The 26,047-nt window shown below is 43.8% G+C and overlaps 1 protein-coding gene across 1 annotated transcript in view; it reads right to left on the bottom strand.

Annotated features, from left to right (window-relative positions):
• Positions 1 to 26,047, bottom strand: part of dsg2.1 (desmoglein 2, tandem duplicate 1) — a gene marked incomplete at its 3' end in the record, with an annotated part of 49,652 nt that overhangs the window by 6,430 nt on the left and 17,175 nt on the right. The window contains exons 5-13 of the mRNA XM_083766797.1: positions 24,334 to 24,500; positions 22,261 to 22,395; positions 20,264 to 20,449; positions 16,248 to 16,413; positions 13,799 to 14,021; positions 12,228 to 12,370; positions 6,991 to 7,212; positions 5,665 to 5,907; positions 2,400 to 2,530 (exon numbers count right to left, since the gene is read on the bottom strand). Of these exons, the coding sequence (XP_083622923.1) occupies positions 2,400 to 2,530; positions 5,665 to 5,907; positions 6,991 to 7,212; positions 12,228 to 12,370; positions 13,799 to 14,021; positions 16,248 to 16,413; positions 20,264 to 20,449; positions 22,261 to 22,395; positions 24,334 to 24,500 (1,616 nt within the window). The remainder of the gene's footprint in view (positions 1 to 2,399; positions 2,531 to 5,664; positions 5,908 to 6,990; positions 7,213 to 12,227; positions 12,371 to 13,798; positions 14,022 to 16,247; positions 16,414 to 20,263; positions 20,450 to 22,260; positions 22,396 to 24,333; positions 24,501 to 26,047) is intronic.

Below are 26,047 nucleotides of genomic sequence, written 5' to 3'. Positions count from 1 at the left end.
TCGCAATAAGACAGCAAAAACTATCACGATACAACGGTGTTGATTTGGTCTAAACTACGACGAAAGGTCAACATCAACACGTCTATAATACAGAGATAATACGACTCCCACATTCTTATCGGCAGCCAAAAAGCATCCGTGTAGAATTTAATCTCAGGCTTAAACTTTGAGAGTCGCGTTACAGTAACGGTTCAGACATGTTTGGAGGAGATGATAAAAGATGACTGTAGTAATCAAACATGTTTTTATCCCTCTGCACCTCGGCTACTGAGGTGCTGTTTTAACATGATTTAACACCTCGGCTACTGCGGTGCTGTTTTAACATGATTTAACTTTTAACCCATTCTGGACGGAACCCCTTGTGGTCTTTTAACCCATTCTGACCTGAGATCAGATTCTAAAAATGTCTATTACATCCTGACAGTTTCATTATTAACCCATTCTGACCTGAGATCAGATTCTAAAAGTGTCTTCGATTTTTCAAAAATAGCAGACCTACAAGCTCGTATCGCGCCACTCGGTGGCGCGATATGAGCTTGTAGATCTGCTATTTTTCAATAGCTAAAGCATAACATGATGCCGACACCAAAATGGGTTCCCGTTCAGAATGGGTTAAAGCATTATGTTATAGTTTAGCTATTGAAAAAATAGCAGATCTACAAGCTCTACGAGCTCTGCAATTTTTGAAAAATCGTCAAAATGTGGCGCAAATCTTTTTATTTTTTACTCAAAGCGTTTTTAACTAAAAATCTTTGCTTCTGGGTGGGGGGGGGGGGTCCCCCTGTAACAAAATACGGCGGCCAATTACATATAATTGTTGGGGTCTTTGTCATGAAAAAGGTTGAGAACCACTGACATAGAAACACAGGGTTTTTCAGAAAACGGTCAGGATTTAGAAGACATTCGTAGATTCGTCCTCGGGTCAAAATGGGCTAAGGGAGAAGCCCTGAACAGAACGCATGCTGCTAGATGTTTAACCCATTCTGACCTGAGGACCATTCCACCAAATGTCTTCTAAATCCTGACAGTTCTCTGAAAACCTCATGTTTCTATAATGTCAGTGGTTCTCACAGGGTTAAAACCTCATGTTTCTATAATGTCAGTGGTTCTCACAGGGTTAAAACCTCATGTTTCTATAATGTCAGTGGTTCTCACAGGGTTAAAACCTCATGTTTCTATAATGTCAGTGGTTCTCACAGGGTTAAAACCTCATGTTTCTATAATGTCAGTGGTTCTCACAGGGTTAAAACCTCATGTTTCTATAATGTCAGTGGTTCTCAAACATTTTCACGTCAAGGACCCCCAAAGATATATGTAATTGGCCACCGACCCCCATCTGAGAATATGTTGCTCCAGTGAACCCCACAGAAGCAAAACATGTTAGTTAAAAACGTTCGCTCTGAAAGAATATATATTCAATGATTTGCGCCACATTTTCAAGATATTAAAAAAAAATAACAGATCTGCAAAGCTGGTAGTGCGGCACTCGGTGCCGCGCTACGAGCTTTTAGATCTGCTATTTTTCAATGGCTAAAGTATAACATAATGCTTAAAACACAAAATGGGGTTCCTGTACTTAATGCGTTAACAACACCAGCACCAGCCTGCCTTTATTCCTGCCTTTCTGGGCATGCCATAATGACAGACAAAAGGTTACAACAGATCTACAAGCTGGAACTTGGATCAAAGGTAATTATTACAGGGGGAAAAAAAACACAATCAAATAGAGCACTTTGACCGTGCCTTGACGACTTGCCAGGCTTACGCAATTTCTTTACATTTTATTTTTGTATTTCCTTTTTCTGCTAAGCAGGTATATGGTATATATGCTTAGAGGATTTCTATTTATATTAGGATATATTTGCGCGACTGTAAAGAAAAGGAAGTGAGGAGGAGGCTCCACTTCCACTTTATATTTTACTCATGACAGCTCTTCCGTTGCTCCAGACTGTATGACGGAAGTATTTATATTTTACTCATGACAGCTCTTCCGTTGCTCCAGACTGTATGACGGAAGTATTTATATTTTACTCATGACAACTCTTCCGTTGCTCCAGACTGTATAACGGAAGCATTTATCTTACCGTGTTCTCCCCCTGGCCCTCAGTGTGGTAGGGTGAGGGTCTTACCGTGTTCTCCCCCTGGCCCTCGGTGTGGTAGGGTGAGGGTCTTACCGTGTTCTCCCCCTGGCCCTCGGTGTGGTAGGGTGAGGGTCTTACCGTGTTCTCTCCCTGGCCCTCAGTGTGGTAGGGTGAGGGTCTTACCGTGTTCTCTCCCTGGCCCTCGGTGTGGTAGGGTGAGGGTCTTACCGTGTTCTCCCCCTGGCCCTCAGTGTGGTAGGGTGAGGGTCTTACCGTGTTCTCCCCCTGGCCCTCAGTGTGGTAGGGTGAGGGTCTTACCGTGTTCTCCCCCTGGCCCTCGGTGTGGTAGGCGATCAGGTGTGATTTGGTGTCGAAGGGCATCTCGGTGAAGCCCCCTGGCAGCCCTCCGGGACCCCCACAGTAACAGAACAGCAGCAGCAGAGGGATGACTGTAGTGGACACAAAGAGGAGGAGGAGATTGTTAACAATATACATAATAATTCAACCCTTTTCATATTAACCCATTCTGACCTGAGATCAGATTCATACGAGGTTTCCACTGGACACACACTGGTCTGATTAACCCATTCTGACCTGAGATCAGATTCATACGAGGTTTCCACTGGACACACACTGGTCTGATTAACCCATTCTGACCTGAGATCAGATTCTATAAAAATGTCAGCCACTCGGTGGCGCGCTATGAGCTTGTAGATCTGCTATTTTTCAATAGCTAAAGCATAACATGATGCTAACACCAAAATGGATTCCCGTTCAGAATGGGTTAAGGTCTCATTCAGCGTTTGAGCCACGGACCACCATTGGATGATATTTTTAACCTCTCAGGCCCACAAGACTTTGTGATTTTGTCCACAATTCCATGCGGTATGTATTGGTGTTGGTACAGTACACTTGTTTACAATAGGGTCCACCATGTTTATTAAATTAATCTGAACTTTTCGAGCCCTTCATTCCAGCCTGTCAAAGTGGGCAGGGGTGAGGTGGGTTCGGGGAGTGAGGCCAAGTAGTAGCCTGACCAGTTTGTTTGGGGAAAGTCTGGAGCCTAGCTTTAAGGGCTTGTTTTAATGACTAGTGAATGATGCTGTGTGTAGGTTGAACCAGTTGGTACACATGCCACTACATCACAGTGTCCTCCTGTCTCCCGATGACACATTAATCCTCTCTCCTCCTCCTCAGCTCTTCAAAGTAAAACTTTATAAAGTGTCAGACAGCGTGGGACTGCCTTACACGGAATGAACGTTTAGGTGAAACTCTGCCATCTAGTGGCACAAAACAACGGCTGCAACCTTGTGGTTTTCAACCTATTTCATATCAAGGCCCATTATTTACTCTGCATTTATTTGAGCCAACCACCTTGTGATGAGGTTTAGCCTTGCAGAATAGGTTCACATTTCCATGCTGCATTGATGTCGGTGCCATTAGGAGAGACAACAGGCAAAACATTGATCTTCTACATTCTCTAATTGTGTAGACTTCTTGTGAATGAACTAATGCAGATGTCTTGTGTTTCGTGTCTTGTGCTCTGAAGAGTTAAAGATCTATAAGGGTCCATTTGGTTACAAACTGTCCATCCTTTAGATTCATTCATGTATTTACTCTGGCGGTAATGTGTTTTAAAACCATACAGTGGTATTGATTGGTAAGCAGCAGTAAGCACATTTTGTGTTGACCTGTACTTTCCTTTGAACACCCATTCTACACGGGCCTACTGTGAATACCAATATCAATCAATCAATCAATGTATAAAACAGCGGTACAGATGAGTATAACTCACGCAGGAGAATCAGTAAAACATCAGTAAAACATCAGTATACAGATGGTTATAACTCACGTAGTAGTATCAGTAAAACAGCGGTATCCAGATGGTCATAACTCACCAGTGTTGTTTTTGGCAGCAAATTTCTAATTTAGTTTTAGTCATAGTCTCCTGAATAGTTTTCACTTAGTCTTAGTCACATTTTAGTCACCTGGAATGTATTAGTGCTAGTCTAGTTTTAGTCGACTAAATGTCATAAGATTTTAGTCGACTAAATCTACAGGTGATTTAGTCGACTAAAATGTGTTTTTGCGGGCCTTGTTGCCGTCATAATGACTTATTTTACACTTGCTGAAAATAGCCGATCTACAATCTCGCGACGCGTTGTGAGCTTGTAGATCGGCTATTTAACTCACGTAGTAGAATCAGTAAAACAGCGGTATATACAGATGGTCATAACTCACGTAGTATCAGTAAAACAGCGGTATATACAGATGGTCATAACTCACGTAGTAGAATCAGTAAAACAGCGGTATATACAGATGGTCATAACTCACGTAGTAGAATCAGCAAAACAGCGGTATATACAGATGGTCATAACTCACGTAGTAGAATCAGCAAAACAGCGGAATATACAGATGGTCATAACTCACGTAGTAGAATCAGCAAAACAGCGGAATATACAGATGGTCATAACTCACGTAGTAGAATCAGCAAAACAGCGGAATATACAGATGGTCATAACTCACGTAGTAGAATCAGCAAAACAGCGGAATATACAGATGGTCATAACTCACGTAGTAGAATCAGCAAAACAGCGGTATATACAGATGGTCATAACTCACGTAGTAGAATCAGTAAAACAGCGGTATATACAGATGGTCATAACTCACGTAGTAGAATCAGTAAAACAGCGGTTTACAGATGGTCATAACTCACGTAGTAGAATCAGCAAAACAGCGGAATATACAGATGGTCATAACTCACGTAGTAGAATCAGCAAAACAGCGGAATATACAGATGGTCATAACTCACGTAGTAGAATCAGTAAAACAGCGGTATATACAGATGGTCATAACTCACGTAGTAGAATCAGTAAAACAGCGGTTTACAGATGGTCATAACTCACGTAGTAGAATCAGTAAAACAGCGGAATATACAGATGGTCATAACTCACGTAGTAGAATCAGCAAAACAGCGGAATATACAGATGGTCATAACTCACGTAGTAGAATCAGTAAAACAGCGGTATATACAGATGGTCATAACTCACGTAGTAGAATCAGTAAAACAGCGGTTTACAGATGGTCATAACTCACGTAGTAGAATCAGTAAAACAGCGGTATATACAGATGGTCATAACTCACGTAGTAGAATCAGTAAAACAGAGATATACCAGTGTTGTTTTTGGCAGCAAATTTCTATTTTAGTTTAGTCATTTTTAGTCACATTTTAGTCACCTGGAATGTCTTAGTGTTAGTCTAGTTTTAGTCGACTAAATGTCATAAGATTTTAGTCGACTAAATATACAGTCGACTAAAATGTATTTTGGCGGGCCTTGATGCCGCCGTAATGAGAATGCTGAAAATAGCTAAAATGACTTATACTGGATCTCTTGTCCACTAGTCCCTAACATTTTAGTCTAGTTTTTATTTGTCGACGAAATTGTCAGTATATTTAGTCTTAGTTGTAGTCACCATAGCATAGTTTTAAATTAGTTTCCATTTAGTTTTCTTCAGTGGAAAAGGTAGTCGACGAACATTTTTCGTCTTAGTTTTAGTCGACGAAAACAACACTGTAACTCACGTAGCAGTATCAGCAGACCCAGCAGCATCAGGCCGACGGCGGCGGCTCCTAGCTCCGCCCCTCGGTCCACGGTGCCGTGCGCGCCGCGCATGCTGCACGTGTCGCCGGCGTCACACGTGCACACCTCCACGGTGACGCGCTGGGGCTCGGGGCAGCTCAGGCCCTGCTGGTCGCTCACCGTCACCGCCACCGCGTAGGAGCCCGGCCACATGGCCCGGTGGGCCCGCAAGATGGCCGACGTGTCTGTGTGGGGGAGAGGATTTATTTAAGACTTTATTTAGAGTTGTTTCATCTCGTAGGAGCCCTCGCCGTAAGGCCTTCACTTCTACTGCTTTTTACTAGTTGACTACTAGTTTTTTAAACACTCCGGCGTTATTTAATCCATTCAATCAGAGCGCCCGGCGATTTATAGTAGCCGGAGCACTTTTACCAACGGACCAGATGTTATCCCGGATGTGAATGTAGCGGCTAAATGTAGCCGAAACACTCTACAGCCGATCGACAACAACGGGAGATTTTATTCATTCTTCTATCGCGACTATAGCGACAGGACCTATTATGTTAAAAAAAAATCTATTATGTTTCTTATCAACTAGCACCAACGAGGTCAACTAGTGGATTTACTAGTGGACTAGTTGAATAGTGGACTAGTTGAATAGTGGACTAGTTGAATAGTGGACTAGTTGAATAGTGGACTAGTTGAATAGTGGACTAGTTGAATAGTGGACTAGCTGAATAGTGGACTAGTTGCTTAAAGCCCTAGGCCTCACCGTTGAGGTGCTGGGTGGTTGCTTAAAGCCCTATAGGCCTCACCGTTGAGGTGCTGGGTGGTTGCTTAAAGCCCTAGGCCTCACCGTTGAGGTGCTGGGTGGTTGCTTAAAGCCCTATAGGCCTCACCGTTGAGGTGCTGAGTGGTCCACTTAAAGCCCTAGGCCTCACCGTTGAGGTGCTGGGTGGTCCACTTAAAGCCCTAGGCCTCACCGTTGAGGTGCTGGGTGGTCCACTTAAAGCCCTAGGCCTCACCGTTGAGGTGCTGGGTGGTCCACTTAAAACCCTAGGCCTCACCGTTGAGATGCTCGGTGGTCCACTTAAAGCCCTAGGCCTCACCGTTGAGGTGCTGGGTGGTCCACTTAAAGCCCTAGGCCTCACCGTTGAGATGCTCGGTGGTCCACTTAAAGCCCTAGGCCTCACCGTTGAGGTGCTGGGTGGTTGCTTAAAGCCCTAGGCCTCACCGTTGAGGTGCTTAAATCCCTAGGCCTCACCGTTGAGGTGCTTAAAGCCCTAGGCCTCACCGTTGAGGTGCTTAAAGCCCTATATAGGCCTCACCGTTGAGGTGCTGGGCGGTCCACTGTCCCTTGGTGCCGTCCTCCAGCACGGTGAAGCTGAAGGGGGCGCCGTTGGGGAAGGCGTCGCGGTCCGAGGCCGTCACGGTGACCGCCGTGGCCGTGGTGCACATGGTGTGCACGGTAGCGGTCAGCGCGGGGCAGTGGTCGTTGAAGTCCTGCACCTGGATGGCGATGGTCCCCGTGGCCGTCTGGGACGGGACGTCTGGTGACAGAGAGACAGAGAGAGACATGGTTATTATAGGATGGAGACGTCTGTCCACAGACAGACAGAGACATGGTTATTATAGGATGGAGATGGTCCCCGTGGGGACGTCTGTCCACAGACAGACAGAGACATGGTTATTATAGGATGGAGATGGTCCCCGTGGGGACGTCTGTCCACAGACAGACAGAGACATGGTTATTATAGGATGGGGATGGTCCCTGTGGGGGTCTGAGAGGGGACGTGCTTTGAATGCCAGCATCAGAGTTTTGTATTCTGTGCGGGCAGCGACCGGGAGCCAGTGGAGGGAGCGGAGTAGAGGGGAGACATGTGATCATTTTGGCTGGTTGAAGACCAAGCGAGCTGCTGCATTTTGGATCAGCTGGAGAGGCTTAAGTGCACATGCTGGTAGGCCAGTAAGGAGGGAGTTACAATAGTCGAGTTTTGACAAGACTGTTGTCTGGATTAGGAGCTGGGCTGATTCCTGGGTGAGGAACGGTCTAATTCGTGGTATGTTATAGAGTGTGAACCTACAGGATCGAGTGACAGCTGTGATGTGTGTCTTGAACGGAAGCCCTATGCAGGAGCATAGGGCAGGACTTAGCTGGGAAGAACAGTTAAAATAAACATGTGTCCTGCCCTATACTGCCCTCTCCTGTTGAGATCAGAGACGAGCGGTCCAGAACAAGCTTACTACTGTATTCTCTGATCAAACAGGGAAGCCTCACTACACTGCACTGCACGGCACTGTACTGTACTGTACTGTACTGTACTGTACTGTACTGTACTGTACTGTACTGTACTGTACTGTACTGTACTGTACTGTACTGTACTGTACTGTACGGCACGGCACGGCACGGCACTGCACTGCACGGTACTGTACGGCACGGCACGGCACTGTACTGTACTGTACTGTACGGCACGGCACGGCACGGCACGGCACTGTACTGTACTGTACTGTACTGTACTGTACTGTACTGTACTGTACTGTACTGTACTGTACTGTACTGTACACTATACACTATATACTACACACTACACTACACTGTCTTTACACTACACTGCATACTTAGAGGAAACCGTCTATCATCTTTAAACAACTCTGCATAACGTTGCTTTCACTTCTTGTGATTTTTACTAGTTGTCTTGTTGCCTAGTTTACTAGTCGACTAGTTGTTTAACACAAAAAATGCTGGAAACGTATCCATACGCTTTATTAATATCGAACGCCGTACGCGCGAAGCGTATGTATACGTTTTATACGTTTTTTTATTGCTTACTGTACATCAACGTCCTATGCTCCAGGACACCGAGGAAAATAACAGCGATCGTCTCCAGGAAGCTCCAATATGTGATCCGGGAGTAAAAAGCCCCTCCCTCCTGAAAAGAGGTCTGTCTGTGGCGAAGACGCTCCCTCCTCCAATGCCTCCATTACACGTATGGGTCTGCACGGCAACGGCATAGACCAACGCAGATGTCAGGGCATCTAAAATGGAGTTACCCATACTCTAGTATTAGTCTAGTGTCTGTGAATACACTCGATTCCCCCTCCCCTCCTGTTTCTACATGGTTTCTCCCGAGGAATCTTTGTGGGGGGAGTCTGAGTCTCTTCTGCCCGGATCGCATTGCAGTTTGAGTTCCCTGGCCCCAGGCCACACTGCGCCTTGTAATCGCCTTGCACCGCTCTCATTCTCGGAAAAAGATATAACGCAGTCGTGTCGATTTGCCCTCTGCCAGTATATAAACCAAGAATAATCTTCAACGATCGCCATTTCATAACGTTTTCAACACGCACACGGCACACGCCATGATCAACTAACTGCCTGGCTACGTCTTCAGTCTTCACCAGCCATCGCTATCCGTTGTGTGGATCGCCATCGCGTCTTCACTTTGTTTGTTTGGGCAAGAAGCACGATCAGCGATGGAAAAGAGCTTTATATCCACGGCAGATAAGTAATGACGTATTATCGAAGGACCGCCATGATCAACTTACTGCCTACGTCTTCGTCAGCCAATGCAGCCATCATCGCTATCCGTTGTGTGATTGTGGATGTAGGCTATATCCACGGTATCGAGAGAGACGCCCGGCTGTGATATAGGTCTTATCACTGCAATTATAATGAATAAAAAGGCTACAATCACACAACGGATAGCGATGGCTGCATTGGCTGGTGACAACGTAGCCTCGGTCCCAGGCAGTTAGTTGATCATGGCGGTCCCTCGATAATACGTCATTACTTATCTGCCGTGGATAAAACTCTTTTCCATCGCTGATCTCTGCTTCTTTGCCCAAACAAAGTGAAGATAGCGTTGTCCAACAAAGCAGCCAGTTATTTGATCATCTCTCTCTCCTGTGCTTCTTTCCTCAAACATGTCCAGACATGTCAACCTCAACCACTAAACTCACCGATCCAGTAACGCATCTCACCGTTATACTATCGTTCTGAAGGCAGATATAAAAATAAACATAAATAAATTATTGTCATATACATACTACACACTGAATGAAAGCCCTAATTGTCTACTTTTAGGAGGAAAACAAATACATAATATTGATCCCATGTACAGTTTGTCAGTAGGATATTGAATGCAGTTGTTCAGGTCCAACTATTATTCACAAAATAAGGCCTATAGCGACATGTACATATTATATACCGTATGAAACAGAAGACCCTCTGCTTTCATAAGAAAAAAACTAATACTGTAATAATAATAAAAATCACACCCCTGTGAAGTGAGCATTTCCTCATGAAGTTATCATAGCGAGTTATAAAGGTTTAAAGTCACAGAGATTGACAGGCAGATATAAACATAAATAAATTATTATCATATACATACTACACACTGAATGAAAGCCCTGAATGTCTACTTTTAGGAGGAAAACAAATATACAAATATATACAAATATAGTTTGTCAGTAATTGGCTATTGAATGCAGCTTGCGCCCACCAGAGAGGATTTCAGAAAATGCATGGACCAAAATACTTCTACTGTAATAATAATGAAAATCACACCCCTGTGAAGTGAGCAGTGCAATGTTCATTGCACTGCTCACTTCACAGGGGTGTGATTTTCATTATTATTACAGTAGAAGTATTTTTCTTATGAAAGCAGAGAGTCTTCTGTTTCATACGGTATATAGTATGTACATTTCGCTATAGGCCTTATTTTGTGAATAATAGTTCTTCTGGTCCATGCATTTTCTGAAATCCTCTCTGGTGGGCGCAAGCTGCATTCAATAGCCAATTACTGACAAACTATACATGGGACCATGTGTATTTGTTTTCCTCCTAAAAGTAGACATTCAGGGCTTTCATTCAGTGTGTAGTATGTATATGATATTATTTGTGTTCATTTTTATATCTGTCTGTCAATGTCTGTCAACTTCAACCTTCCATATCTCTGCTGTTTTTTCAAGCGAGCAGCGTGCCTTCAAAAGCAGGTTTTAGAAAAAGGTCAATATCTCCAGAATGGAAGATGGTAGAATCATAATTTTTTTTTAAAATTGAAGTGGACATGTTTGGCCTACTTTTTATTTATGCGATGTGATTCTAGCTATAAGAGGCCCCTCGCTGTGGGCCCCTAAAAAGTTCAAAAGTCCAATGTTAATCGCTTAGCACCAGCAAGCCTGAGCAAATAGAAAACTCTAGCATACAATGTGTTAACTAGGCCTATTATGTAAAAAAAGAAGAAAAATATTATTTTGTATAATAGTTGTACATTTAAAAACTGTGTACATTGGTAATATATCTTGAGGCCTACAAAAACGGGGAGAAAAAAAAGAAGAAAACCCCCTTTTTTCATTCTTATCAACTAGTACCAACAAAGTCAACTAGTACCAACAAAGTCAACTAGTACCAACAAAGTCCACTAGTGGATTTACTAGTCAACTAGTTGCTTAATCCATTTTGGGCGGGAACCCCTTTTGGTGTTAGCATTATGTCATGCTTTAGCTATTGAAAAATAGCAGATCATACGAGCTTGTAGGTCTGCTATTTTTGAAAAATCGAAGAACTGACAGAAAACTGTCAGGATGTAGAAGACATTTTTAGAATCTGATCTCAGGTCAGAATGGGTTATAGCCCTTTGCGATATTGCCTTTGCACACGTACAGCACGGCTACGCGGTAAGAGTCCTACAAACAGCGGGTGTCGTGGTTTTATACCTTCGGTCATGCACAGTATCTTGGCATAGTGGTTTTACAGTAATGGTTTTACCTTCGGTCATGCACAGTATCTTGGCGTAGTGGTTTTACAGTAATGGTTTTACCTTCGGTCATGCACAGTATCTTGGCGTAGTGGTTTTACAGTAATGGTTATACCTTCGGTCATGCACAGTATCTTGGCGTAGTGGTTTTACAGTAATGGTTTCATACCTTCGGTCATGCACAGTATCTTGGCGTAGTGGTTTTACAGTAATGGCTTTACCTTCGGTCATGCACAGTATCTTGGCGTAGTGGTTTTACAGTAATGGTTTTACCTTCGGTCATACACAGTATCTTGGCGTAGTGGTTTTACAGTAATGGCTTTACCTTCGGTCATGCACAGTATCTTGGCGTAGTGGTTTTACAGTAATGGTTTTACCTTCGGTCATACACAGTATCTTGGCGTAGTGGTTTTACAGTAATGGTTTTACCTTCGGTCATGCACAGTATCTTGGCGTAGTGGTTTTACAGTAATGGTTTTACCTTCGGTCATGCACAGTATCTTGGCGTAGTGGTTTTACAGTAATGGTTTTACCTTCGGTCATGCACAGTATCTTGGCGTAGTGGTTTTACAGTAATGGTTTCATACCTTCGGTCATACACAGTATCTTGGCGTAGTGGTTTTACAGTAATGGTTTTACCTTTGGTCATGCACAGTATCTTGGCGTAGTGGTTTTACAGTAATGGCTTTACCTTCGGTCATACACAGTATCTTGGCGTAGTGGTTTTACAGTAATGGTTTTACCTTCGGTCATGCACAGTATCTTGGCGTAGTGATTTTACAGTAGTGGTTTTACAGTAATGGTTATACCTTCGGTCATGCACAGTATCTTGGCGTAGTAGGTCCCGTTGGTCAGGAACGGAGACTCTCGGTCGGGGTTCTTGTTGAGTTTGATCTCGGCGGTCTTTGGGTCGATGGTCAGCCAGTTGTCAGGGTCTGAGCCTTTAGCGTACCTGCACCACCCAGACACGACCGGTTACTTTTTGTTAACCTTTAATCTTTTCTTTTAACCCCTTTTGGTGTCAGCATTATGTTGTGCTTTAGCTATTGAAAAATAGCAGATCTACAAGCTCATAGCGCGCCACCGAGTGGCGCGCTACAAGCTTGTAGGTCTGCTATTTTTTTTTTAATCGAAGACTGACATAGAGACATAGCTTTTTCAGAAAACTGTCAGGATGTAGAAGACATTTTTTAGAATCTGATCTCAGGTCAGAATGGGTTAAAAGTGGGAACTGGCCAAGAGGCAGAAATAAAATAAATTACACTTCAATACTACATCGTAAATGTCACATTTTGGAACAGCAAATAAAACATCCATACCATAATACACCTCAAAGTAGCCAAAGTGCTACTCTTTTAGTGGCAGGGCAAAATACACAATGTACAAAATATAAACCGAAATAATACATATCTAGGCATGAACAGTACATATCCACACATGAACATAGGCTAGTACATATCCACACATGAACATAGGCTAGTACATATCCACACATGAACATAGGCTAGTACATATCCACACATGAACATAGGCTAGTACATATCCACACATGAACATAGGCTAGTACATATCCACACATGAACATAGGCTAGTACATATCCACACATGAACATAGGCTAGTACATATCCACACATGAACATAGGCTAGTACATATCCACACATGAACATAGGCTAGTACATATCCACACATGAACATAGGCTAGTACATATCCACACATGAACATAGGCTAGTACATATCCACACATGTGCAGGTGTTGGACTGTGTACATCTAAGATGATCCTTTTGAAACTTCTCAAGGGAACTTTCAAAGACAATTTTAGTCTGGACTGCAGGTCGTTCCACGACCACCAGGGGGCCAAACAATTTTTAATACATTCTTAATGGCCATATACCCGGATTTGAATGCTGGTTCTAAACACTACACACTGCACACTGCACACTAAACACTAGACACTGCACGCTACACACTACACACTGCACACCGTAGCCAAGCATTTGATCAGAGGTTTTAGACCATTTTTGACCAAATCGAATTTGGAGGAAATGTAAGATCACCAAAAATGGCTTTATAAATGAAAATATACCAATGTTGTTAAACCAGTGTTGATTTATTCGTCGTCTACCTTTTTCACTGACGAAAACTACATGGAAACTAATTGAAAACTAAGCTATGATGACTAAAACTAAGACTAAATATATTGGCAATTTTGTCAACAAATAAAAACTAAACTAAACTAAAATGTTAGGAAGGGACTAGTGGACAAGAGATCCACTATAAGTCATTTCACCATTAGTTGCATGCTGAAAATAGCAGATCGGCTATTTTACCACTCTGACCTGACGTTGGGGACAGGTGTGTGCGTAACCACTCACTCACCTGACGTTGGTGGCGGGTTTGCCCGTGTCGCCGTCCAGCGCCTGGTACGTGGTGATGACCTCGTTGGTGTCGACCACGCCCCCCTCGGAGATGGGCACGGCCTTGACCTTGGGGTCGAAGCGCGGGCCCTCGGGCTGGTTCTGCACGCCGATCTTAATGGGGTAGGTCTTGAACTTGGTGGTGGTGGTGGTGGTAGAGGTCGAACTGCCATCTCCTCCACCTCCTGTGGAGTGGATGGATGAAATGAATGAATGGATGGATGGAAGTTGATCAAATTAATTCATTTAAACCCATTTTTGGGCGGGAACCCCTTTTGGTGTCAGCATGATGGTATGCTTTAGCTATTGAAAAACAGCAGATCTACAAGCTCATACGAGCTTGTAGGTCTGCTATTTTTTTTTTTATCGAAGATCGACCGACATAGAAACATAGCTTTTTCAGAAAATTGTCAGGATGTAGAAGAACATTTTTAGAATCTGATCTCAGGTCAAAATGGGTTATTAATTGATTATAATTTTTGAAATAATTATCGCTAACCGTTTTTAATTTAAAACATAATATATTGATTTTGAGGCGGTGGCCTGTCTGAATAGAGCCCTGCATTGCCTGCGAAGCCAAAGGTCCCAGGTTCAATTCACTGTTGTTTTTTTTGGCAGCAGATTTCTATTTCAGTTTTAGTCATAGTCTCTTGAATAGTTTTCATTTAATTTTAGTCACATCTTAGTCACCTGGAATGTTTTAGTGTTAGTCTAGTTTTAGTCGACTAAATGTCATAAGATTTTAGTCGACTAAATCCACAGTTGATTTAGTCGACAAAAATGTATTTCGGTGGGCCTTGATGCCGTCGTAATGACGGCATCGCGACACGTTGTGAGCTTGTAGATCGGCTATTTTCAGCATGCAACCATGTGTTAAATGACTTATACTGGATCACTAGTCCACTAGTCCCTTCCTAACATTTTAGTCTAGTTTATATTCGTCAAGGAAATTGTCAATATATTTAGTCTAAGTTTAGTCATCATAGCATAGTTTTCATTGAGTTTCCATTTAATTTTCGTCAGTGGAAAAAAGGTAGTCGACGAACATTTTTCCTCTTTAGTTTTAGTCGACAAAAACAACACTGGTTAAAATCCTGGCCCTGGCGAGTTGTCCATGAGCGAGACTCCAACCCCTTAATATATTAATAATAATAATAATAATAATAATAATAAAACTTTATTTGTATAGCACCTTTCATGACATGAAATGCAGCTCAAAGTGCTTTACAGAACAATGGAGAAAAAAGAAAAGAAAAGCAAGGCAAAGACATTAAAAAACAAGCAGTAATGCAATACAGTGAGGACATGAATAACAACAAATGAAATATCAATTAAAAGCAATGTTGTAGAAGTGGGTCTTGAGCTGGGCTTTAAAAATGTCTACAGAGGCTGCCCGTCGAAGGTACAGTGGAAGTTTATTGAACTACAGAGGCTGCCTGTCGAAGGTACAGTGGGAGTTTGTTAAACTACAGAGGCTGCCTGACGAAGGTACAGTGGGAGTTTGTTAAACTACAGAGGCTGCCTGTCGAAGGTACAGTGGGAGTTTGTTAAACTACAGAGGCTGCCTGTCGAAGGTACAGTGGGAGTTTGTTAAACTACAGAGGCTGCCTGTCGAAAGTACAGTGGGAGTTTGTTCCATGCCGTCGGCCCGTATAAGCAAAAAGCTGCTTCCCCGTATTTATTAGTTGCCATTTCTTTAGGCAAAGCGAGCAGGCCAGCAGTGGAAGACCTTAGGGGGGGGGGGGGGGGGGCGGTTCAGAGTCTTGCTCAAGGACAGTAACTCTGGGGGAGCCCACTAGGGATCGAACCAGGGACCTCGCGGGTCCCATCCGGCCACTCTACTCTGCGCCACTAAAAAAGTAATGAGAAACTCCTGCAGTCCTGTACCTGTCAGTGTTGTTTTTGGCAGCACATTTATATTTTAGTTTGTCATTAGTCTCTTGAATAGTTTTCACTTAGTTTTAGTCACATTTTTGTCGCCTGGAATGTTCTAGTGTTTAGTCTAGTTTTAGTCGACTAAATGTCATACAATTTTAGTCGACTAAATATACAGGTGATTTAGTCGACTAAAATGTGTTTTGACAGGCCTTGATGTCGTTGTAATGACATATTTTACACTTTGGTTGCATGCTGAAAATAGCAGATCTACAATCTCACAACGCGTCGCGAGATTGTAGATCTGCTATTTTCAGCATGCAACCCAGCATAAAACTGGATCTCTTGTCCACTAGTCCCTTCCTAACATTTTAGTCTAGTTTTTATTTGTCGACGAAATTGTCAGTATATTTAGTCTTAGTTTTAGTCATCATAGATTCATTTTTATTTAGTTTTTAATTAGTTTTAGTCAGTGAAAGGTATAGTCGACGAACATTTTTCGTCTTAGTTTTAGTCGACGAAAACAACACTGGTACCTGTGATGACCGTTCCGTCCGGGCCGATCTCGACTCCTCCTCCCCCTCCTCCTCCTGTTATAACCACGCCCCCGCCAGTCGCCCCCGGTCCGTCGCCATGAGGTGGCGCTACGTTCCTAATGGCCAGTCCCAGCTCCAAGTCCTTCACGTCCTCGTAGTCTACGGCCTGGGGAGGGGGGAGAGCACACACAGATATTGATTATCCCATTCTGACCTGAGATCAGATTCATACGAGGTTTCCGCCGGACACACACTGGTCTGATGAACCCATTCTGACTTGAGATCAGATTCTAAAAATGTCAGTCGCTCTTCGATTTTTCAATAGCTAAAGCATGACATGATGCCAACACCAAAATGGGTGCCCGGTCAGAATGGGTTATATACCTTAAAGGACCACTTCACCACTTTTCAACCTATCTTCATATAATAGGTCCTCGCTAATAATCATGAAAAAATTGCACGATTTTTTTCTACTCAGTCTGTGTCTCATAGGAGGGCTGTGGGCAGTATAGAAACCGTCTTCCAGCGACATCATCATTAGGCAGATTTTATTTTAAACAAGATTTGAGAACAAGAAATGTTTAGATTTTCATTATCGTGAGAACGATGGCTTCCATTTTCGCATTGCAACTTTTCAGGACTAGAAAGCCTGCAATTTCTATTAGCTTGTATTCCCCATCGATGATGTCACTGGAAGACGGTTTCTGAACTGCCCACAGCCCTCCTATGAGAGACAGACCGAGTAGAAACCACTCGCACCGTTTATTAGTGAGGACCTATTATATGAAGATAGGTTGAAAAGTGGTGAAGTGGTCCTTTAAAGGCCTATTTCATAGTCCAGTTTTGGGTGAAGAGGTGACCACCGAAAATGAGGTTTGTTTGTACTAGGGATATCGATACCGAATACCAGAGAATAATATTTATAATATTTTTTTTTTACTTATTTTATCTCGTGTTGTTAATAGCAGACTCCTCACTCAAACGTACACTTGCAGTTTGGGGCAACTGCAAAGCAAACTCCACTTCATGCCCCAACAGAATAGTGTCGACCCCCTTACCCCTGTGTGGGATCACTGGTTAGACTGGCATAGTGTCGACCCCTTACCCTGTGTGGGATCGGTGGTTAGACTGGCATAGTGTCGACCCCTTACCCCTGTGTGAGATCACTGGTTAGACTGGCATAGTGTCGACCCCTTACCCCTGTGTCGGATCACTGGTTAGACTGCCATAGTGTCAACCCCCTTACCCCTGTGTCGGATCAGTGGTTAGACTGGCATAGTGTCGACCCCTTACCCCTGTGTCGCATCGGTGGTTAGACTGGCATAGTGTCGACCCCTTTACCCTGTGTCTGATCGGTGGTTAGACTGGCATAGTCTCAACCCCTTCCTTACCCCTGTGTGGGATCGGTGGTTAGACTGGCATAGTGTCAACCCCTTACCCCTGTGTGGGATCACTGGTTAGACTGGCATAGTGTCGACCCCTTACCCCTGTGTGGGATCACTGGTTAGACTGGCATAGTGTCAACCCCTTAGCCCTGTGTCGGATCACTGGTTAGACTGGCATAGTGTCGACCCCTTACCCTGTGTGGGATCGGTGGTTAGACTGGCATAGTGTCGACCCCTTACCCCTGTGTGGGATCACTGGTTAGACTGGCATAGTGTCGACCCCTTACCCCTGTGTGGGATCACTGGTTAGACTGGCATAGTGTCAACCCCTTCCTTACCCCTGTGTGGGATCACTGGTTAGACTGGCATAGTGTCGACCCCTTACCCCTGTGTCGGATCACTGGTTAGACTGCCATAGTGTCAACCCCCTTACCCCTGTGTCGGATCAGTGGTTAGACTGGCATAGTGTCGACCCCTTACCCCTGTGTCGGATCGGTGGTTAGACTGGCATAGTGTCGACCCCTTACCCCTGTGTGGGATCACTGGTTAGACTGGCATAGTGTCGACCCCTTACCCCTGTGTGGGATCACTGGTTAGACTGGCATAGTGTCGACCCCTTCCTTACCCCTGTGTGGGATCACTGGTTAGACTGCCATAGTGTCGACCCCTTACCCCTGTGTGGGATCACTGGTTAGACTGGCATAGTGTCAACCCCTTACCCCTGTGTGGGATCACTGGTTAGACTGGCATAGTGTCGACCCCTTACCCCTGTGTGGGATCACTGGTTAGACTGGCATAGTGTCAACCCCTTACCCCTGTGTGGGATCACTGGTTAGACTGGCATAGTGTCGACCCCCTTACCCCTGTGTGGGATCGCTGGTTAGACTGGCATAGTGTCAACCCCCTTACCCCTGTGTGGGATCGGTGGTTAGACTGGCATAGTGTCGACCCCTTACCCCTGTGTGGGATCACTGGTTAGACTGGCATAGTGTCGACCCCTTACCCCTGTGTGGGATCACTGGTTAGACTGGCATAGTGTCGACCCCTTACCCCTGTGTGGGATCACTGGTTAGACTGGCATAGTGTCGACCCCTTACCCCTGTGTGGGATCGGTGGTTAGACTGGCATAGTGTCAACCCCTTCCTTACCCCTGTGTGGGATCGCTGGTTAGACTGGCATAGTGTCGACCCCCTTACCCCTGTGTCGGATCGGTGACTGGCATAGTGTCGACCCCTTACCCCTGTGTCGGATCGGTGACTGGCATATTCACTGATATACCCGATATGACCCGAAAAAGGGCCGATACCTTAGGGGGTGGGCAACTTTGACGATGGCGAGGGCCAAGATTTTTCCACACTCATTCCAGAGGGGCCACAGTGCACCTGAAACCTGAATAATTGTTTGCTATTTTTGAATTGGAATCATGAAAAGAAACCTTTTTATTGAATTTCAAAAGCATTTTAGTTATAACTTTATGAACTGTTAAGCATAACTATTTGACACAAAAAGATAACATTTTAATACTAGTCATTAAAGGACAACTTTAGTTTTTCATGTTCATGTTTTATGTTGTTATTTGAGAAACTAAAAGATGAGTGTTAATTTTCTTTCATTTGCTGCTTTCTTTCGTTTTAGGGGCATTCGAGCATGGGGCTAAATATGTATTATTTTTACAAAATGTTATGGATATTTAATTTTATTATTATTATTATATTATTTATACTATAGTCCTACTAGACCCCAAGAAATTACATCTGGCCACAAAAGATCACAGGATCTATTGAATGTGACAAACTGACATTGAGCCTATACACACAGTATAAGCCTTCCCCCAGTAGACTACCTTCACATTCAGTAGATCCTGTGATCTTCTGTGGCCAGATGTAATTTCCTGGCGTTTATTAGTACTATAGTAAACCATAAAAAAATAAATCACCATAAAATTGTATAAAAAATATGCATATTTAGCCCCATGCTCGAATGCCCCCGCCCCCCTGTCTAAAACTGCTAAAATCCCTAAAACGAAAGAAAGCAGGAAATGAAAAAAAAAAATAACACTCATCTTTTACTTTCTCTAATAACAACCTAAAACATGAACCTTGGTTGAAAAAAACTAAAGTTGTCCTTTAAGTACTGGTCATTTAATACTAGTCATGAAGTAATTTAAGTGGGTTTGTAATTGTAAACAGCTGAAGTCAATACTGTAGCATTCTGATATTAACCTGAGGGCCGCATTAAGTGAAGAAGGGGGCCGCATGTGGCCCCCGGGCCGCCAGTTGCCCACCCCTGCCTTTCCGATGCCGATACAGTATCTATCGGGACGTCTCTATACTTTGTGACAATCCTGTTAACCCATTCTGAACGGGAACCCATTTTGGTGTCAGCATCATGTCGTGCTTTAGCTATTTAAAAATAGCAGATCTACAAGCTCATAGCGCGCCACCGAGTGGCGCGCTACGAGCTTGTAGGTCTGCTATTTTTTGGAAAAATCGAAGAACAACTGACATTTTTTTAAATCTGATCTCAGGTCAGAATGGGTTATAATCAGACCAGTGTGTGTGTGTCCAGTGGAAACCTCGTATGAATCTGATCTCAGGTCAGAATGGGGACGTATCTATAGTTTGTGTATACCTTGTCCAGCATCAGAACCCCCTCGTTGGTGGCGGGGTCCGTGTGCACGCTGAAGTAGCCCGCCTCGTTGCCCTGGACGATCTCGTAGACGGGGGTCCAGTTGTCGGTGCCGACCTGGTCCAGGTCCAGAGCTCTGATCCTCATGACCTCCACACCCTGCGTGTTCTCCACGACTGTGCCCTCGTACTGTACGGACACAACCACATCTATAAATATAATACATACTGTACAGTGTTGTTTTTGGCAGCAAATTTCTATTTTAGTTTTAATCATATAGTCTCTTGAATAGTATACACTTAGTTTTAGTCACATTTTTGTCGCCTGGAATGTTCTAGTGTTTAGTCTAGTTTTAGTCGACTAAATGTCATACGATTTTAGTCGACTAAATCTACAGTTGATTTAGTCGACTAAAATGTGTTTTGACAGGCCTTGATGTCGTTGTAATGACATATTTTACACTTTGGTTGCATGCTGAAAATAGCAGATCTACAAACATCTCATGCAACCCAGCATAAAACTGGATCTCTTGTCCACTAGTCCCTTCCTAACATTTTAGTCTAGTTTTTATTTGTTGACGAAATTGTCAGTATATTTAGTCTTATAGTTTTAGTCATCATAGATTCGTTTTGATTTAGTTTTGATTTAGTTTTCGTCAGTGGAAAAAGGTAGTCGACGAACATTTTTCGTCTTAGTTTTAGTCGACGAAAACAACACTGGTACTGTACTACCTCAGCACCTCCACGACACTGCTCTCGTACTGTACGGACACAACCATATCTATAAATATAATACATATACTGCCCTCGTACTGTACAGACACAACCCACCATAAATATCTACATATCTATAAATATAATACTTATACTATCCTCGTACTGTACAGACACAACCCACCATAAATATCTACATATCTATAAATATAATACATATACTGCCCTCGTACTGTACAGACACAACCCACCATGAATATCTACATATCTATAAATATAATACATATACTATCCTCATACTGTACAGACACAACCCACCATACATATCTACATATCTATAAATATAATACATATACTATCCTCATACTGTACGGACACAACCCACCATGAATATCTACATATCTATAAATATAATACATATACTATCCTCGTACTGTACGGACACAACCCACCATAAATATCTACATATCGATAATACTATACATAATAATACATTATACTAACCTCGTACTGTACACACGTAATATACAACGCACACATTCGGGGGTCATCGTTGCCGCTGCATTACAGCCTTGCTGTCCCCCTACGAATATAGTGGTTGCAACCACTAGTTGAGTTTTGAGTTTGAATCTTTATTTCGGTCATTTTTACAAAACAGATAAACAAAAATAGGTTTAAGCAATTTACATTGCTTAATTTATATTACATTACTTAGTCAACGCAGTGACTAGTTCTGACCGAAAGTTAGTTAGTTAGTTTGTTGCAACCACTATATTAATGGCAAGTATTTCATACAGCTTAAGTTAAACAAATCTGAACTATCCCTTGAAGAAAAGCTGCAGAGAATGATGACGTTTCTGGCCGTACCTGTTCTTTCTCCAGGGTGGGCAGGTTGTCGTTACCTGTTCTTTCTCCAGGGTGGGCAGGTTGTCGTTACCTGTTCTTTCTCCAGGGTGGGCAGGTTGTCGTTACCTGTTCTTTCTCCAGGGTGGGCAGGTTGTCGTTACCTGTTCTTTCTCCAGGGTGGGCAGGTTGTCGTTACCTGTTCTTTCTCCAGGGTGGGCAGGTTGTCGTTACCTGTTCTTTCTCCAGGGTGGGCAGGTTGTCGTTACCTGTTCTTTCTCCAGACTGGACAGGTTGTCGTTACCTGTTCTTTCTCCAGGGTGGGCAGGTTGTCGTTACCTGTTCTTTCTCCAGGGTGGGCAGGTTGTCGTTACCTGTTCTTTCTCCAGGGTGGGCAGGTTGTCGTTACCTGTTCTTTCTCCAGGGTGGGCAGGTTGTCGTTACCTGTTCTTTCTCCAGAGTGGGCAGGTTGTCGTTGACGTCAGAGATGTGCACCGTGACGCTCCCCGTGCCCGACTTCCCCCCGGGGCGGCCGTTCAGGTCGGCCCCTTTCACCGTCAGGACGTACTTGTCATGGAGCTGTAGGGTTAAAACATGTTTCACTAAAAACGCTCCACACGTCCCAAACTCTTCTCCCTTCTGGCTCCAAAACTATATGGAATGCACTTCAATTTAGGCATTTCAGACGCTCTTAATCCAGAGCGACTTACATTAAGCAAGAACAAAAAAGCATGGTAATACATCACATAAAAACATTTATCATGAAACATGCGTAAGCTAAGAAAGTAACAGTGGAATATCTATATAATGGAACTATACATACACTATACATATAAACTATACATATTTACTACTATGCTATACATATGTACTATGGCGTGCTATGACTATATACAATGCAATTATAGTGCTGTCTACATAACATGCTATAATTCTGTGTCAAATGCTACCTAAGTCTACAGAAATGCTATCTAAGGGGGTAAGTGCTATGGGCCATGATGGAGTCTGAAAAGGTGGGTTTTCAGGCTACGGCAGAATCTTCCCATCACAGTCAGAACTGCAGCATCACTCCCAATCTTCCGCCAGTAGTCTGAAAACCCACCTCTTCAGACTCCACCATAGCCCGTAGCACTTACCCTACCCTATAGCCCCTTAGATAGCACTTTATGTAGATAATATTTTAAACAGACTTATAGCTCGTTAAGTAGACAGCACTAGAATTGCATTTTATGTAGTCATCATAGCACATGTATATTGTATAATATATAATACAGTATAGTATGTATAGTTGACATAGATACTCCACTGTTACGTTCTTAGTTTATACATGATTCATGATAACTACTTTTTATATATGTGATGTATGACATGCTTTTGTTTTTGCTTAAATGTAAGTCGCTCTGGATCAAGAGCGTCTGATGAATGCCTAAATTGTAAATTGTATAGGGCTGTCAGAATAATCCCATAATCCCATCTCTCCACATCCTGCCACACTGGATTTGTTATAAAGAATAAAACATACATGTGCATGCAGACCATATAGTGGCCATGTGGTTAGAGCACGGGTTTTCAACTGAGTATGAACCAGGGACCACCACCCTGACTGAGAATCAACCTGGGGACCACCACCCTGACTGAAAATCAACCTGGGGACCACCACCCTGACTGAGAATCAACCTGGGGACCACCACCCTGACTGAGAATCAACCTGGGGACCACCACCCTGACTGAAAATCAACCTGGGGACCACCACCCTGACTGAAAATCAACCTGGGGACCACCACCCTGACTGAAAATCAACCTGGGGACCATTGTTGTGTTGGGAGGGGGGATATGGTCGTGGTGTGGGGGAAATAAATTAACCTTCCATATTAAACTCATGTTGCTGTTCATTGTAACTTATTCTATGACTCAGTAAGCAGAGACTTGCGATTCATTATGGGCACATTTCCTTATAATGGTGACTCAACCAGGCAATCCGGTACGGTTTCGCTTGAGATTCTAACTCACTTTTCTGTGGAAGTTCTTGACATCCGTCTTCCCAGTAACTGACAACATCGATGCGTCATCATTGTCACCAGATTATTTACTGCATTGTTTCTCAACTTGTGGTCAATACAATAAATTCCACATGCAACACCTCGGGGGTTCGATCCCCGGCCGGGTATCAAAGACTGTAAACCAAGACTGTAAAAATGGGACCCAATGCCTCCCTGCTTGGCACCTGTTTACCCCTATGGTCTCCTGTTTATTGATGACCCCTATGGTCTCCTGTTTATTGATGACCCCTATGGTCTCCTGTTTATTGATGACCCCTATGGTCTCCTGTTTAAGAGGCCGAAGCGCCTGTCTCGTAAACAAGAGACCATAGGGGTCATCACATCTTCAACAACATCTGTCATTCTCTGTGGCCACGGTACCCGTTTCTGAATGAAGTTTGAGATCATATCAAGGATCAAAATAAGAGATGAAAGATGTTTATTGTATTATTATTATTATTAATTATGCATACAGTACCTCTCTGTCCAGTGTGGGTTTCCTGACAAACAGCTTTCCATCCTTAGTGATGTAGAACATCTCTTCTCCACCAGGGGGCAGCGAGTCTACAATGCTGTACGCAATGATGGAGTTGTTGTTGCCCGGCTCGTCTGCGTCTGTAGCCAGCACCTGCAATATGAAGGTATCTGCACGCACACACACACACACACACACACACACACACACACACACACACACACACACACGCACGCACGCACGCACGCACGCACGCACGCACGCACGCATGCACGCACGCACACACGCACGCACACACTTATGAATCTGTGTACCAGTGTTGATTTTGACGGGGTGCAATCTTAGTTTAGACTAGTCGTTGGTTAGACATGGGTTAAGGTTAGGTTTAGGTGTGCTGCCCCGTGGGAGGTTAGGTTTAGACTAGTCATTGGTTAGACATGGGTTAGGTTTAGGTGTGCTGCCCCGTGGGAGGTTAGGTTTAGACTAGTCATTGGTTAGACATGGGTTAAGGTTAGGTTTAGGTGTGCTGCCCCGTGGGAGGTTAGGTTTAGACTAGTCATTGGTTAGACATGGGTTAAGGTTAGGTTTAGGTGTGCTGCCCTGTGGTAGGTTAGGTTTAGACTAGTCATTGGTTAGACATGGGTTAAGGTTAGGTTTAGGTGTGCTGCCCCGTGGGAGGTTAGGTTTAGACTAGTCATTGGTTAGACATGGGTTAAGGTTAGGTTTAGGTGTGCTGCCCCGTGGGAGGTTAGGTTTAGACTAGTCATTGGTTAGACATGGGTTAAGGTTAGGTTTAGGTGTGCTGCCCCATGGGAGGTTAGGTTTAGACTAGTCATTGGTTAGACATGGGTTAAGGTTAGGTTTAGGTGTGCTGCCCCGTGGGAGGTTAGGTTTAGACTAGTCATTGGTTAGACATGGGTTAAGGTTAGGTTTAGGTGTGCTGCCCCGTGGGAGGTTAGGTTTAGACTAGTCATTGGTTAGACATGGGTTAAGGTTAGGTTTAGGTGTGCTGCCCCGTGGGAGGTTAGGTTTAGACTAGTCATTGGTTAGACATGGGTTAAGGGTGGGTTTAGGTGTGCTGCCCCGTGGGAGGTTAGGTTTAGACTAGTCATTGGTTAGACATGGGTTAAGGTTAGGTTTAGGTGTGCTGCCCCGTGGGAGGTTAGGTTTAGACTAGTCATTGGTTAGACATGGGTTAAGGTTAGATTTAGGTGTGCTGCCCCGTGGGAGGTTAGGGTTAGACTAGTCATTGGTTAGACATGGGTTGAGGTTAGGTTTAGGTGTGCTGCCCTGTGGTAGGTTAGGTTTAGACTAGTCATTGGTTAGACATGGGTTAAGGTTAGGTTTAGGTGTGCTGCCCCGTGGGAGGTTAGGTTTAGACTAGTCATTGGTTAGACATGGGTTAAGGTTAGGTTTAGGTGTGCTGCCTCCCGTGGGAGGTTAGGGTTAGACTAGTCATTGGTTAGACATGGGTTAAGGTTAGGTTTAGGTGTGCTGCCCAGTGGGAGGTTAGGGTTAGACTAGTCATTGGTTAGACATGGGTTAAGGTTAGGTTTAGGTGTGCTGCCCCGTGGAAGGTTAGGTTTAGACTAGTCATTGGTTAGACATGGGTTAAGGTTAGGTTTAGGTGTGCTGCCCCGTGGGAGGTTAGGTTTAGGGTGAGGGTTTGAGATAGGTTGTAGTTGTAGGACTAATGACTGGTCTAACCAAAGACTAG

This window comes from Protomyctophum parallelum (genome assembly GCF_964188405.1).
Source record: "Protomyctophum parallelum genome assembly, chromosome: 6".
Taxonomy (NCBI): Eukaryota; Metazoa; Chordata; class Actinopteri; order Myctophiformes; family Myctophidae; genus Protomyctophum; species Protomyctophum parallelum.
Note: the sequence above shows the minus strand (reverse complement) of the source record. Positions and strands in the feature narration are given on the sequence as shown.